This window comes from Amphibalanus amphitrite, unplaced genomic scaffold, assembly GCF_019059575.1.
Source record: "Amphibalanus amphitrite isolate SeventyFive unplaced genomic scaffold, NRLGWU_Aamphi_draft 000130F_arrow, whole genome shotgun sequence".
In the NCBI taxonomy this organism is placed as follows: domain Eukaryota; kingdom Metazoa; phylum Arthropoda; class Thecostraca; order Balanomorpha; family Balanidae; genus Amphibalanus; species Amphibalanus amphitrite.
This window is the reverse complement of record NW_024881625.1, coordinates 458,382-473,235: the sequence shown is the minus strand read 5'-3', so window position 1 is coordinate 473,235 and position 14,854 is coordinate 458,382. Positions and strand designations below refer to the sequence as shown.

The following is a 14,854-nucleotide window of genomic DNA, read 5'->3' as shown; positions in this document are numbered from 1 at the left end:
TTGTAAAAATTGTAGACCTTGTCCGTGCGTATCCGATGCCGTTTACCGCTTGTCGCTACCTTGCTTCGTTCTCGAGATCTCAGGGGGGGGGGGCGGTCATCCGCCCCCCCCCCCCCGTCGGTACTAAGTTGGCGCAGACCCCCGTCGGTGCGCGGGTTAATGCGCTGGCTACGATATGAGCGCGTCGGTTGCGGCAGTAATCATCGAAGAAATATATGGTTTATGAACGTTTCTTGATCATAAAATGATAAAACATTGCAATGTTTGCCTATCGTGAAGAAAACTCATATACTGCCGCTCTATCGTCCGGAATTATTCGTGTTTGATTACGGCGATTCCGCCACTCTATCAGCTGATTTTTGTTTCCGAGTCACGTGACCAACCGGTGTCTCCCTGAGGAAGGACGCCTAGTTTTCAACATAGACAATGTGACTTTCAGGGTGTGCACCACCCGGTGTTCATTTGTTAACATCAATAATGTGTGACCACGAAAGGAAACCCTTCTGAAGGTAACATCCATCGACCATTCTAAGATCCTGTCCACTACCTTAATTTTAACAGGTCTTTTAAATAACCATGCATTATTCCTCTGATAATGCTTGTTATGTTTTCAAATAGGTTCATGTTCTTTCATCCTGATTTTTCAAAGATAAGTATCACTTGAGTTGTTTTTATTGCAAGTGTGATGCATGTAATTTCATCTTCATGTTTTCTCAGATCGAAGATCTTGCTCGCACCTATGCCTCATTGCCTACCATGGCCAAAACCTCTTTGAGTTTACTGTAGGTAGTGTTCTCCGTCTGATTGTTATGTGTTGAGGATGAGCTGAATGTTACTGATATTGATACCTGATATCTAATTGTGGTCAATGTTTAGTGTAACACCGTGACATCTTCCAATGCCAAAGTTTATTTCCAACGAGCCAAAGCTTGTTTGCATTGCAATTACGAGCGGTAGTGTGATGTGTGGAACGTATAGTATGTACGATTGGGAACCACTTACTCTGTAACCCAAAGTGGCATGTTTGCATATATGAGAATGTTCAGTGTTCATCGTCTTTAGATAATAAAAGCATTGGCATACCAGGAAGTGCATTGTTCGGTGGTCGCCTAAAATGGTATCAGAGCTGCAATTTTGACACCATCGTGTTCGTCATGCTCAGCCACGTCGAATGATATGCTTTTTGTATGGGTGAGGTCAATTTAGGATGTTGACCTCCGTCCAAGGTCAGGTCAGGTCATTACCTCATGATGAGGTCAAGTTGCACGTTATTCAATTTGGCAGGTCTTTCTGAGTCTATTTGTGTCTTTTCCGTCTAAGATCACTGTCAGCGCCAAAATAACTGTCTCTATATCCCCCCCCCCCATCGGCTTATAATGGCCAGATCACCTGACCGACCTGACGTTAGGTGACCCTTAGGAGAAATCCGAAGTTAACGACTTTTGAGAATAAGGGAGTTTGATAAGTTCTGTAAGTTTCATCTACCTGTGATAGATCTCCTTGAATTGATGGAGTTGCTATGTTACGACGTTTTTGAGACCGTGCAGAGGTTCACTTATGACGTCATAGGTCAGTGACCTGACCTGACCTGAAAATGAGGTTGGTGTCACAAAATCCGGCTTGAATCAAAGGTCAGGTATGCCAACTTACAACCCTCCATCACCAGCGCGCTCACCCCTACTTTACTTTGCAGCAATGGTTTGCCGCACATTAACGATAAAAGTTTTGGTCTGTCCGAGATTCGAACACAGGACCTTCCGATGTATCAAAAACATGGGGTCATTTATGGACGAATATCTCGAAAACGGTTGGATGGGCTTGAACTTTTCATCCCAAAAATGGAAATAAAAATGTAGCTATCTTTTGACATACTTTGTATGTGGATGCCCACACTACGAAACCTTGAAAACCGAGCGCGAAAACTCGCATTTTAACACGCAACCCTATGGGCTAGTAGGAAAAGTCACGCCCATGCTGCCATATGACTTTGGAGGGGGCTGCTTGAAGTATTGCCTCCGACAAAAGGTCTCCGGTGTCACGGAGGAACAAAAGCTGAAACAAAAGAAGAGGTGCCGGAAGCTTAGGGATGGGGCCCTGAAACCTGGTAAAAACACGGTTATTGTGATGGGTGATGAAAGCTATTTTCCATTCGACTGTTTAGAGGTTCAGGCCAACAAGGGGTTCTATACAGAGAACAAAGAAAACGCAGATCCGAACGTTCGGTACCTTAGAAAAGAGAAGTTCCCGAAGAAGGTTATGGTCTGGGTCGCGATTTCTGCGTCTGGGGTAAGCCGCTGTTTTATGGCCTATCAGACCGCCATGAATGGGGCTACATACAGGAAAGAGTGCCTCCCAAGACTCAAAGAGTTTATAGAAAGGTACCACAGTGCTGATGACGCGATCTTTTGGCCCGATCTGGCTACGGCGCACTACGAAAAGTCCGTTCAGGAGGAGCTGAAAAGGCTTAAAATACCGGTCGTTGCACGTGCCGAAAATCCGCCCGCAGTCCCCCAGCTAAGGCCGATAGAGAAGTTCTGGGCACAGCTGAAGGCTAAAGTGTACGAAGGTGGATGGAAAGCTGAAAATGACACTCAGCTTCGTGCCAGAATCACCCAAAAGTTAAAACACTTTACACCGGGAGAGTGCCAAAGGCTCATGGCACACGTCAAGACGAACGTGCGGCGTGTGGCTGACCACGGCCATAGCGAGCTGCTCCGCCTGTAAAGAGGAAAAGTGGAGATGCTGACGGTTACGATGACGTAAGTTTGATGGTTGTACGTGATTCCTGTACCGAAATACAGCAGTCCAAACTGTGTCCAGATTTTTAGTTGTTACCCTTTAGAAAAGGGCATGTGCGACACAAGTTATATGGGTCATTTTACTCATAGAATTCAATAGGCACACTCAATAAGTGATATGGACCACCTCTGGATGAATTTCAGGTCGAGGTCAGGTCAAGGTCAGGTCAAGTGAGGTCAAATTTTGAAGTAGGTTGTTAAAAAAGGTGTCTGTCTGATGCAGTTTTTCACGGCGAATCGAATGGTGCCATTTTTGTTTCCGTACGAGGTCTAAAAGTGCCGAAAAAAATCATTTTTCAAAAATTTGTGTCGTGACGTCATATATTTTTTATAACTCCCACATTTTTGAACCGATTTTTCTAAAAATTGGTATGTAGGAGCAAAAAGACCACTTCTCTGACATGTTCTGTTTTTTTATACGCTCTAAATTTTGGATTTTATAATTATTTTCCCAAGTCAGTTTTTTTTAATTTGGGCCAAAAACCAAAATTTAAAAAAACGAGATAGTCATTTGATAGACAAAGTAGAATTACGTATAACCTTTTAAGTTACGTCTTGATTCCTTTATAGCGGCGTTTGAAATTATGCCGTTTTTGAGGCGAAAATGGCGAACATGCCGTCACTAAAACGTCAATTTCTCAAAAAATTTCCGACGGATTTCGCTCAAATTTTCAGGGAACGTGTCAAATTGATGTAAGAAAAGGTACTGAAAGCGTTTTTGAGATATTGCAAAAATTCGCGAGGGGGGGGGGGGGTAAAATTTAGCCCCCCCAGCCCCGCGCGGGTCTCTGTCTCTGTCTCTGTCTCTGTCTCTGTCTCTCTCTCTCTCTCTCTCTCTCTCTCTCTCTCTCTCTCTCTCTCTCTCTCTCTCTCTCTCTCTTTTAAATTACATGTACCAGAAATAACCTACTAACCATAACCATAAAACTTGTATAAAGTTCGTTGAAAAGCGTATAGTTCATACAAGATGGAAGGAATCATCGGAAGGCAAAAATGGCGCAGCTGTTTCATTCTTAAAATATGTTCGCAACCAGGATTTACGTGATGCTAGCGACATCTATTTATGTAATCGGGGACGCTGATTGGCTGATCAAGTCCGTGAGCAGTATCAGCGATTTACGCTAGTACAGGGTTGAGGCGATGTGCGCATGCGCAGGAACTTGTGCTCTCATGGAGGGGCTTTTGGTACCTCGTGCAGCGCCCAAAGCTTTTTGGACCTGTTATGGCCTCCGCATCGAAAAACGCTAGATAAAAAGGTTGTGGAGGAAGCTTGAGGCCAGGGTATATAGAACGGGTACACCAACGACGCGGTAAGCGCCCATTTTACCTGGATGAGTTACATGGTCGGTGATATACTTTTTGAATATGGAATAGAGTATTCCATTCTGACGAGTAAAGCCAAATTCATAAAACAGTTATTTTTAAATTATATATACCAGAAATAATATAGGGGAGACCCGGGAGGTATGGGCCCCCTGGAGGTATGGGCCATCACAGTTTTGAAGAAGTGTTCCGTGTTTTACACATTTGACCAAACTGGTAGCAACCATTCCGTTATACAACCTACGTGATTTTCAAAATCTTCCTCAGTCTTCTCTGGCAGTGGGCGGTGATAAAGCGTTTTTGCCCTCTTCGAGTAAAATACTGTACATACAGAAAATTCGTGATAAATTTGAACCAGGCTCGTTTTATGATGTCAGACCAATGCTAACATTAAAGGAAAAGGGCCACCTTCGTGAAATATGAAGATATCGTTGTTTTTCATTTTGACATTATTATTTTTCATTTTCTTTTTAAAACTGGTGCCAGAAGTGCACAATTCGCGAAAAAGTATTTAAAACTATTTAACATATTGGTACTATGTTGATACTCTCTACGGCACCTACTGTATGATGGCATAGCGATGACGTCACACTCAAGCCAATCAGCGTTCAGAAGACAGACTCGTCGGATTGTGTCAGATAAGCTGATTGGTTAAAGCTGAGCTGGTTGGAGCTGATTGGTAAAAAACCAAAGCCTCGCCGCGGGTGGCTGTATTGTCGGATAAGAACGCATTCCTGGGATAAGGACGCATTCCTGGCGTATTCAGGCACGTAGCTAGGATTTGACCAAGGGAGGGGCGGAGGAATCCCGGAGGCCTCATTTCTACAGAGGGCCTCCTCCCTAAAGGGGCCTCCTTTCTACAGAGGGCCTCCTCCCTAAAGGGGCCTCCTTTCTACAGAGGGTCTCATGCCTACATAATTAGGTACATATACAACATAATGCAGACTTTTGTTCAGCTTTCATATGGCCAGCGCACTGGTATGTTAAGAAACATACGCATATCACGAGTCTCCGAGTGGCATGGTAACTGGCAAAAAAAAAAAAAACTCTGGCGCCGCCGGCGGCGGCGGCGGCGGCGGCCGGACCGCAGCAGGAGGGGGAGGATCTGCGAGGAATGGGTGGATACTGGATGACGGTGAGAGTAACACTTGGTGTATTATCATATATCGTTCAAGCGCTTAACCGTATTCCGGGCGGGCTCTGAAAGACTCTGAATCGGGCGGGGGCCTTTTTGGCCCCCGTCAGAACTCGAAAAGCACGAATCGTAGCGACAAACGGCAACGGCGTTTGATAGTTCGTTGAACGACTTACAACTTTTGTAAACAACTTGTTTGGGTCAGGTCAATATTGAGGTCACCAGAGGTCATAACAAATAACATGGTTTATAACGACCTATACAGATAGGTCAACTTCAAAATCTGACCTAGGAAGGTCACGCTGGGTAGGTACCAATCGGCGCGTCATGACCAGGCGAACGGTTTGTTACACTAACAACTATTTAGCCCCATCATGTCGTGATTTATTGGCTAAAAACTGTTGATGACCTCACCTCACCTCAGATGATCCTTCCCGGTGCCCCTGTCAGTACCTAAATGCCACCTGGGTGCTTAATGATCAGATAATCTGACTTAATTCAGAAAGAATTGGGTGGTTTTGACTCGTTTTCTCGAAGCAGGACACAGTTCATTATATTTTCCAATAGGCTTGTCACGATTCTGACCTGACTGACGTCTGCAAGATTGAAACTACATATACGGTTATCAATTTTTCCTGTGTGAATGATGCCACGTTTACCTACTTGCTGTATGTAAGTAAAACATGGTTTCGTTAGTAAATTTTCCTAGGTCCAGGTGGTTTGCTTCATTTACGCCATAGATGAAACAAACAATCGATGGATAGGTATATATTAATTTCCCGGTCAAATAAATTATTATGAGTTGTGCGAAGCATGGCTATGGGAATATCACCACGGTCTGATAAATGGTTTGGGTAATTGCATCCATCGTAAAAATACCAACACAGCCACAGAGGGCTTCCTCTCTACAGATTGCCTCTTATCTACAGAGGGCCTCCTCTCTGCTGAGGGTGTCTTTCTCTCCAGAGGGCCTCCTTTACAGAGGGCATCTTCTCTACAGAGGGCCTCCTCGTCCTCTCTAGTCTCTACAGGGACCCCCTCTCTACAGAGGACTTCCTATCTATGTAGGGCCTCCTCTCTTCAGAGTCTCGTCTCTACACAGGACCTGCTCTATACCGAGGACCTCATCTCTGCAAAGGGCCTCCTCTCTTCAGAGGGCCTTCACTCTACTGAGGGCCTCCTACCTACAGAGGACCTCCTTTCTACTGAGGGAGTCCTCCTCTACAGAGGGCCTCCTCTCTTCAAACGATCTCCTCTCTACAGAGGGCCTCCTTTTTACAGAGTGCCTCCTTTTTGCAGAGGGCCTCCTCTCTACAGGGGCCGGTCTCCTCTCTAAGGGGGCCTCCTCTCTACACAGGGCCTCCTACCCACAGAGGGCCTCCTCTCTACTGAGGAGTCAGACGGGCCCTAGCGGTCAGACACAGACACTAGTGGTTATTCACAGGAGATGAGAAGGGCCCTAGCTGTCACTTGTCAGGCTGGTCAGAGGGCCCTGATTGTTCTGACGTCATTTTTTAGATTCCCGGGTGAATTTCGTTCGCCTCCGACGTGATTTTGGCCAACGTGGGCCCACGTTGGATTCAGGCCGAAAGGATTCAGGCCAACGTGGGCCGAAGGCCCACGTTGGCCTGAATCCTTTCGGGGGGCCTCCTGAAAACCCCAAGGGAGGGGCGGGCGCCCCCTCCGCCCCCCCCCTTGGCTACGTCCCTGGGCGTATTTTCTTTTAAAATTGCCGATGACTACGAATGGAGGCCGAAATCGGCCGTAAGGGTTGTTGTTGTTGTTTTGTTGGGTTAGGCCCTTTCGGTCGACAAGACCATTGCAGAGCCGGGAGGATGATAGGAATTAGGGGGAGACATTGGTCTGGGCAGGCACCCTAGAGAGTCGCCGGGGCTGAGCCCGTCCATAGGACAGGCCGACCAGCCCCCCAAGCACTCTCTGCACCCGGCTACGGGGTGCAGCTCCCTCGGGAGCAGCGGTGCCGCTCCAGGGGAGCAGCCCGCATGAGATAAAGTTGCCTGTCCAGCCCGGAAGGGGGTTGTGGCGTGGAGGAGAAGGATTTCAGTATCCTGAGGATAGAAGCACGGATAGGTGCCGTAAGGGGGTAGACAGATAGGTTTTCGGACACGGGCTACAAGATGGCTATCTCAGTTTCAATCCCCATGTTAAAGGTGGCCCTTTTCCTTTAAGTTTAAAGCATGCCAATTAAGGCTGGAGAGACAATATGAAGCTTTCTTGCAAGATTATGAGCTAAGATGCTAGGCAAATTCTGGCGTCCTAACCGGGAGGTTCGGGCCACCCACCCCTGTTGATCCTAAATCAATAAAAAGATGCTTTCATTGATTGTCATCTTCAATAAGTTTTATTTTTGTCGCGCAAGGTTGAAAACTTAGCTTTAAATTTCATTCGAACAGAAAAATATTATATATTTTATTTCATGGTGCATGATTGAGTTTACCAAAATACGTATGTGCCCAAGTGACCTGCAATATGAAGTAAGCTGTTCGCCGCTTATGCGGTTCCTGGGCTCTAAGAGAGATCAAGGTAGATACCAGCTACGAGCATTGTTCTCACGTCGAGAAAAAGATATGAAACATGGCACCGGCCCATACCTCCCGGGCCATGGCCCGATCAAGATTCCTTTACTACTCGGGTTGGTTCACTAGGGAAATAAAGGCGCCGTGGTGACGTCATCAGAGGAAAGCCTTCACATTCAAATGAAGGGGTGATTTGAATTGCTGATTTTGGCTCGATATAGGCCTACTTTTTTAGTTTCAGTCCCATTTATCGTAATGAGGCCAATTCATTGATACATTGGTACATCTTTTGATGACATATAAGCCTTGATTTTTTCTCCAGCTCGCCCGAAAGATGATGAAATTTGCATGCATGCCTATGGGTGAAGGGAGATTCTGCCGCCGTGGTGACGTCACGGTAAAGGGATTCTGGAGCTCGTGAACGGGGGCTGCCCGATGGTCCATACCTCCCGGTGCATTTTGATGGATCGAAAAAGCGCACGATTTATTAAGTTATCTCGAGACAAAATAGTTGGTCCCAGATGCCTAATATCAGGCACACTTTGCAGGCGAAAGGCAATTTCACGTGCACAGAGTGAAAAACCGGGTGTAGCCACTGCCCACTGGAAGAAAATTGCCTTTTCACAAAACCGGCCCATACCTCCCGGGTCTCCCCTACTAACCATAGTTAAAACATAGTCTAAAGGTAGTTGAAAAGCGTATAGTTGATACTAAGATGGAAGGAATCAATGGAAGGCAGAAATGGCGCAGCTGTTTCTTTGTCAATACCACGCCTCTCTTTTACCTGATTTGATGAGTTCAAGATAGCTCGCTCTAATTGGTTTCTGGCAACCCCACGTTTGGTTGAAGCAGCCCCCTCCAAAGTCATATGGCAGCATGGGCGTGACTTTTCCTACTAGCCCATAGGGTTGCGTGTTAAAATGCGACTTTTCGCACTCGGTTTTCAAGGTCTCGTAGTGTGGGCATCCACACACAAAGTATATTAAAAGATAGCTACAACATTTTTATTTCCATTTTTGGGATGAAAAGTTCAAGCCCATCCAACCGTTTTCGAGATATTCGTCCAAATATGACCCCATGTTTTTGATACATCGGAAGTTCCTGTGTTCGAATCTCGGCCAGACCAAAACTTTTATCGTTCATAATGTGCGGCATACCATGGCTGCAAAGTTAAGTAGGGGTGACCGCGCTGGTGATGGAGAGTTGTAACTTGGCATACCTGACCTTTGATTCAAGCCGGAATTTGTGGCACCAACCTCATTTTCAGGTCAGGTCAGGTCACTGACCTATGACGTCATAAGTGAACCTCTGCACGGTCACGAAGTTTGATAAGTTCTGTAAGTTTCATCCAGGGGGCGTCGAAGTCTAGTATGAAAATCTGGCAATCCCCGGCGTGACGTAACGTCGGGGATGACCGACGGCACCTTGCACTGAAAGATACGGCAGAACGGCTATTTTTGAAAAATGATTAAAAATACTTTTGTGCTGTTAAGACACATAAAACGCTTATCAGCATGTTCCTCATCATGTGATAAAGCCATATCCGTGGTCGAAAATAGCTGAGCCTCTCCCAATTTCCAACCACCGACCTCATAAGCAAAGGATGTAAGCGTAATCCTTAAGGGCGACTTTCCTATACATATTCGTACATATGCGTCCTTATGGAAATCGGTAGTGTGGCGATTGGCGACGCGCGCGACATCTGTGTGGCGACCAAGTGGCGACTGTGGCGACACCTGGTGGCTGCTTTTCTGCTGTATGTAGGCATTGGGGTTTTGCCAGATATGGTTCCTACTGCAACACAACTATGTTGACCCAATACTAGAAAGTTATTTTGCCAGTAAAAGGCAATCAAATTGAAAGTCAATTTACAAAATTGCTTATAAATGATAACGAGAAAATAATAAAGAAGTTTTGATTCGATAGTTATTAAAATATCCAACCGTGAAACTATATTCTGGTAGGTTTAGTAGAAATTAGTCCGTGCAACCTTGTATTTAGCAAGGCTATAGAACTCCAGGTAAGGACACCAGCCGTTTGACCTTGAACGCCGCCGGCCGGCCGATGACGTCATTGGAGGCAAGCCGGCTCGGCGGACACACAAGGCGAATGCATAACGGAGGGGCGTTGGAACGTTGCGGGAGCCGGGGAGATATTTTAATGTGGTTGCATACCACCATTGTTATGTTGATTGATCTACAGACTGCATTCTTTTAAACCTCGATGCATCCTAGGCCTGGATGGTGCGTACATTCGTGGAGTACGATCACCCCGTCCGACGTCCGTGGTCGAAGCTGTCATAGTATTAAAGACACTAAGACGGGTGCAATAACGGCGATCCGATCCCGTCTCTGGCGAATCTAGAGGGGTCGTAAGGACCCAGGCCGAATCTGACCGTCTATTTTTAGGCAAGCCGGCTCGGCAAGCCGGTCTATTTCTCCAGGGAGCTGCAGTACCCGGCGGCCAAAGCGGCCACCTCGTCGACTCGCAGGTCCTGTGGGATTCCGTGATGCTTTAGTGCTTCACCCACAGAAGCACGGGCATAGCAGTAGGATGTGGGGCTAGGTGTCTGTCCACCTCTTCATTGAAAGAACAACGTATACAGCGCCTGGTCCCGCCGAAGCTCGGTATCGACCGTGACTTATTCACAACTGGCGGATCCAGGAAGCGGTCTTGGACACTGCGGGGGCTTACCCCAAAAAGGTTTCTCGGAATTAATTTAAAAAATTCTGATTTCGATTCCTTGCGCACTGCTGTGCGGTGTGATTAACCAACATTTCCTCAGAAAAGTTGTGAAGTTTTCTTTGATTCTCGAAAAGCGATTTCGGGCGCTGCCAATGTGGGGGAAGACATTTGCCCCAAATGCCTTCCCCTGGATCCGCCAGTGGGTTGCCCCACTCCGAGCTTGACTAAAAACGTCTTCAAACCCCACCAGAAACCGATGGTAAGGTGAATTTAAATCCAATAACTCATCTCTGTCTGCCCGCCTAAATATACAACACATGGTAGTTGGTACGGCACCCGGCCCTGAGCTATGAGCCGATCGCGATATTTTTGGCTTTCCCCATCCCAAGCTCGATTAGAAACGTTCTCCTTCCCCACCCGATTGCTGATGTCAATTCAAATTCAATACCTCATCTCTGTCTGCCCGACCATAACCCATTCATTGCACACCGTTCAGCGCCCCGCCCCGCCAGAAGTATCCTAGCGCGCTGAACAGTTGCCTCCAGCCGCGTCATAGCGAGGCCCCGCGCGGCCCATAAATTAATACATTGCGCGAATAGCCGTGTCACCCCCCTGGTATTTAGGGCCTTGGTTTCATCTACCTGTGATAGATCTCCTTCCATTGATGGAGCTGCGATGTTACGACGTCAAATAAACCTTAGTATGAGACGGTTTTTTTGTACGGCTGCCGTTTTTTTTTTCTTTTGTCGAAGTATCATACTCGCTGTGGGTACTCAAATTTTGGCACCTGCACGTGTTTTAGCTAAAGGGCGGCGAAAGGTGGGGGCGTTAACCTCCACTCCCTCCCCTTCTTGCAAGTTGCAGGTTAACAGAATAAAAGAAAACAGACTTATGTCTTATATACTAAGACTTATACGGTGCAAATATAAGTACTAAAAATCATATTTTAGAAAAACGTTCTAATTTCGGTAGGTGTCGAGTTGTTTCACTGGTCATATTTTGTCCACTGAACACAACACAGGATATAACATTGTCCAATTTTATTTAAAAAAAAAACATCGATCATCTTTATCATCACAGACCTTTCACGTTAGTCGGTTCATACTTGGGAGACATGCTGCTGTTCGTAGCGATAGGCGTTATCACAAGTGTATTCGCGGCCATTGGGGCGACGTAAGAAAAGAAGAAAACAACTGGCCCACAAGAACTTTAAATTATCAGTTAGCATGCACCTTTTCCTTGATAAGTAGAGAATTTACCATTAATTGTTAGAGAAAATTGCATTTAAAATCTTCCATTTATGTTTTTTTCATCGTTTGCACAGTATGTTCTTTTACTAAGCCCTACTAATTAGAAATAGTTCCCGCATCATCAAGAACAATAGGGAAGGCTTGAAGTGAATACAATAATCTAAACGGTTTTGTAATCCATGTGAAGACACTTCAAAAATTGCCTGTAGAAATATTAAAGGCAAAAGTTCAACTTTTTCACAAGACGGATGGCTATAAACCTATTCAACGTGTGACAACTCAGCCGGTATTTCATCGCCTACAGCCCAGCTTTCCCTAGTGACCGATAGAGGCGCTGCTATCGATGTCCGCCCGTGCCGCCTAACGGACAAGTAAACTCGACTAATTGACGCAAGTACTAGACGTAACCGTACCCGTGAGCCATTGTTATCAATAAAATGGTGCGATGTCGTAGGGTCATCACAGTGCCGAGTCAATCGCGGCATGGTGCGAAGGGGCGCGGCGTGCTGACAAAGCCCTTTGCTCGGTGACCCGCGGTCGGTGGTAGGCTCAAGGCTGCCATCGCGCCGGGCGACCGCTGCCAGTATCTACCCAAGACCGGTTGACGCGGGCACGGTCGCCGTCATCGTTTCGGCGCTCCGACGAGACTCGCTGGCCAATATGACCCGAGAGGGCAGCGCTGAACCACGCCGGGCCATGCTCCCCGCATCTCCGGCGGCCTCACCCTCGGGACGCTCACACGAGTCTCACACAGCGGCACCGGTCACACCAGCAAACGACATAACACAGCTGCCGCTAGGCTGAGTAGCAGGGACGGCAGCACGTGCTGTCCTGATGAGAAATTCAGGAAGTCCGGGAACTCGAACGAACCGCCCTGGATGTCTGAAACAGATTGAATACAAATTTCGTGATCAGACGAAATGTTGTGTACTTGGAATTATCACGTTTGGCAACCAGTGTTGTGCACAATTCCATCGTTATTCAAATCCCACGAAATTTGTCAGTAGATCAATGAAGATATATTTCTACCGCTGTTAATTTTATTTTAAGATTATTGACTTGACGATCACTTTACGATTGTATACTGGAAACCTATGGATACTACTATGTATACCATAAATAACAATTACACGAAAGTTTTAGAAAAATCAGTGAAGATGACACAAGACGTGAAAATTGAACATTTAAAAACATCGTCTTTCACACTTCAGCAGCTCTGTAACAGACTCAACAGTTTGGATGATGACGTAAATAGTAAACAAATTATTACAAATGCATTCAAATATATTCAAAAAGAGCCACAGAGCTTTCGGTTCATGGAACCTTGATCACTGTGCTGTTCCATGAACCGAAAGCTTTGTGTGTCTTTTTGAATATATTTGAATGCATTTGTAATAATTTGTTTATTATTTACATCATCACCCAACCTGTCATGGATACTCAACAGAGACTCAACAGTCCATTTATACGTGATTACATCCGGCTGCTATCTTACTTTCAATGTATTTATCGGCGTCCTCCGGGTCGAGGGCACCGCACAGCTCGTACGGCACCGAGTTCTTGCGGGCCGAGTTGAAGTAGCCTGGGATGAAAATGGCGGGCCCGTCCACGCTCCCAAACGAGAAGAGCCGGTCAAAGTCGTACTGCAGCTTCTGCGCCTTGGGCCCTGAGGGAGGGCACGTAGTCGGCGGCCCGGTCAGCTAAATCGGCTGTAGTTGGCCCTGACTTGGGGGTAAGGTTTACTGGCCAAGTGCTTCATCATTGACGTTGTATAAAATGAATTATGGAATAGGTCTGTTTGAAGGGTCCGATCTGAATATCGTTAAACATAAACAATTAAACATGCACCTTTGTAAGCTGAACCCAGACAGCTTCCTTCTCCCTCTCAGAGGGTCCTGCAAACTCAATGTTAGACTGTGACTTGGCTGAACTCACCTCTGAAGTGGACTGTGAACTGAACGCATCTACCGAAGTTGATCTCCAGTGTTTCTTGTTCGTCAATAAAGACAAACCACTCGGGCGCCTGCATCACCTTTCGAACTGTGTCAATGAACTGCGACCTGCGGCAAAGGCAGAGCGGCAACATTAAGACTGGTTGCATGCGCTTGTTGGAGTCGTCACTGGCAATTATGATTAAAGTACCTACTTAGTTTGTAGTCGCATCTATCAGAAATAAATTCGCAGTCCAAATTTGACGTACTCCTGGGCCTAATTTTTGGTGAAACCTATGCCAGCAGGCATAGGCGGCGGAACGGGGAGGGCGCCGGGGCGCGTATTCGCCAATTGTATTACACGAATCGGCCCATCAACTAGCGACATCTCTAGTGCGACGTCATAGTCATCCTCCGCGACAATGCATGCATTGAGGCTAGATTTCAGTTGAGACTATTTTTGCATTGTATATGGCTATCAGACATGTACGTGTCGCCGTAGCCGAGTGGTTAGGGTCTCGGTGTGATGGACGATAGGTCGGTGGATCGAATCTTGCTTCAGCGGTTCTTTTCTCTTAAAAAGAAGTCGGTCGTAGACGCGCATATTTGGCCACTACGTTCGCACGCCAATATCGTACGCCCAATAAATCTCTGACAAGTGTTCATCTGATTAAGGAATAAGTTGCAAAAGAACTGCAGTTGCAGTCTATACCTGAACTACCAATTTTGTTACGGCACTGTCGATATTCGTCAAAGTCGGAAGAGCTATTATGAAACACACTCGAATGACAACGGATTCCTGTATTATTTCATCGATCAGATAAGACATGTATAGAGATAAATTGATGACAGCCCGCCGTGAGCATGCAACTTAACAACCAGTCCCAAGTTATCTTCATAAACGTCTAATATAAATCTTCTGACTTTAACTAGATTCCAAGTAAGAGGACTTAGGTATCCCCCTGGCGGCTGAAATGTAAAAGTTATAGTTAGGGCATAGCTCCTATAGATGACGCTCTGACGGCTGGAAACTGATTATCTCGTCCCGTGATTACGCTAACAGCTATGCCGAACTTTTTTTGTGCATGGTGATTCTTACACGAAAAGCTATCTAATAGCCTGCTTACCAGCGTGCGATTTTTACTTTTCATCTTAGGTTTCGCTACTTTTAGGTACTTTACCTTGCCAAGTGCCC

General features: G+C 46.2%; 1 protein-coding gene across 1 annotated transcript in view; it reads right to left on the bottom strand.

Moving 5' to 3' along the window:
* Positions 1-11,503: 11,503 nt before the first annotated feature.
* Positions 11,504-14,854, bottom strand: part of LOC122381914 — an 86,292-nt gene continuing 82,941 nt past the window's right edge. Inside the window, exons 10-12 of the mRNA XM_043366700.1 lie at positions 13,664-13,788; positions 13,224-13,394; positions 11,504-12,610 (exon numbers count right to left, since the gene is read on the bottom strand). Of these exons, the coding sequence (XP_043222635.1) occupies positions 12,492-12,610; positions 13,224-13,394; positions 13,664-13,788 (415 nt within the window). The 3' untranslated portion in view covers positions 11,504-12,491. The remainder of the gene's footprint in view (positions 12,611-13,223; positions 13,395-13,663; positions 13,789-14,854) is intronic.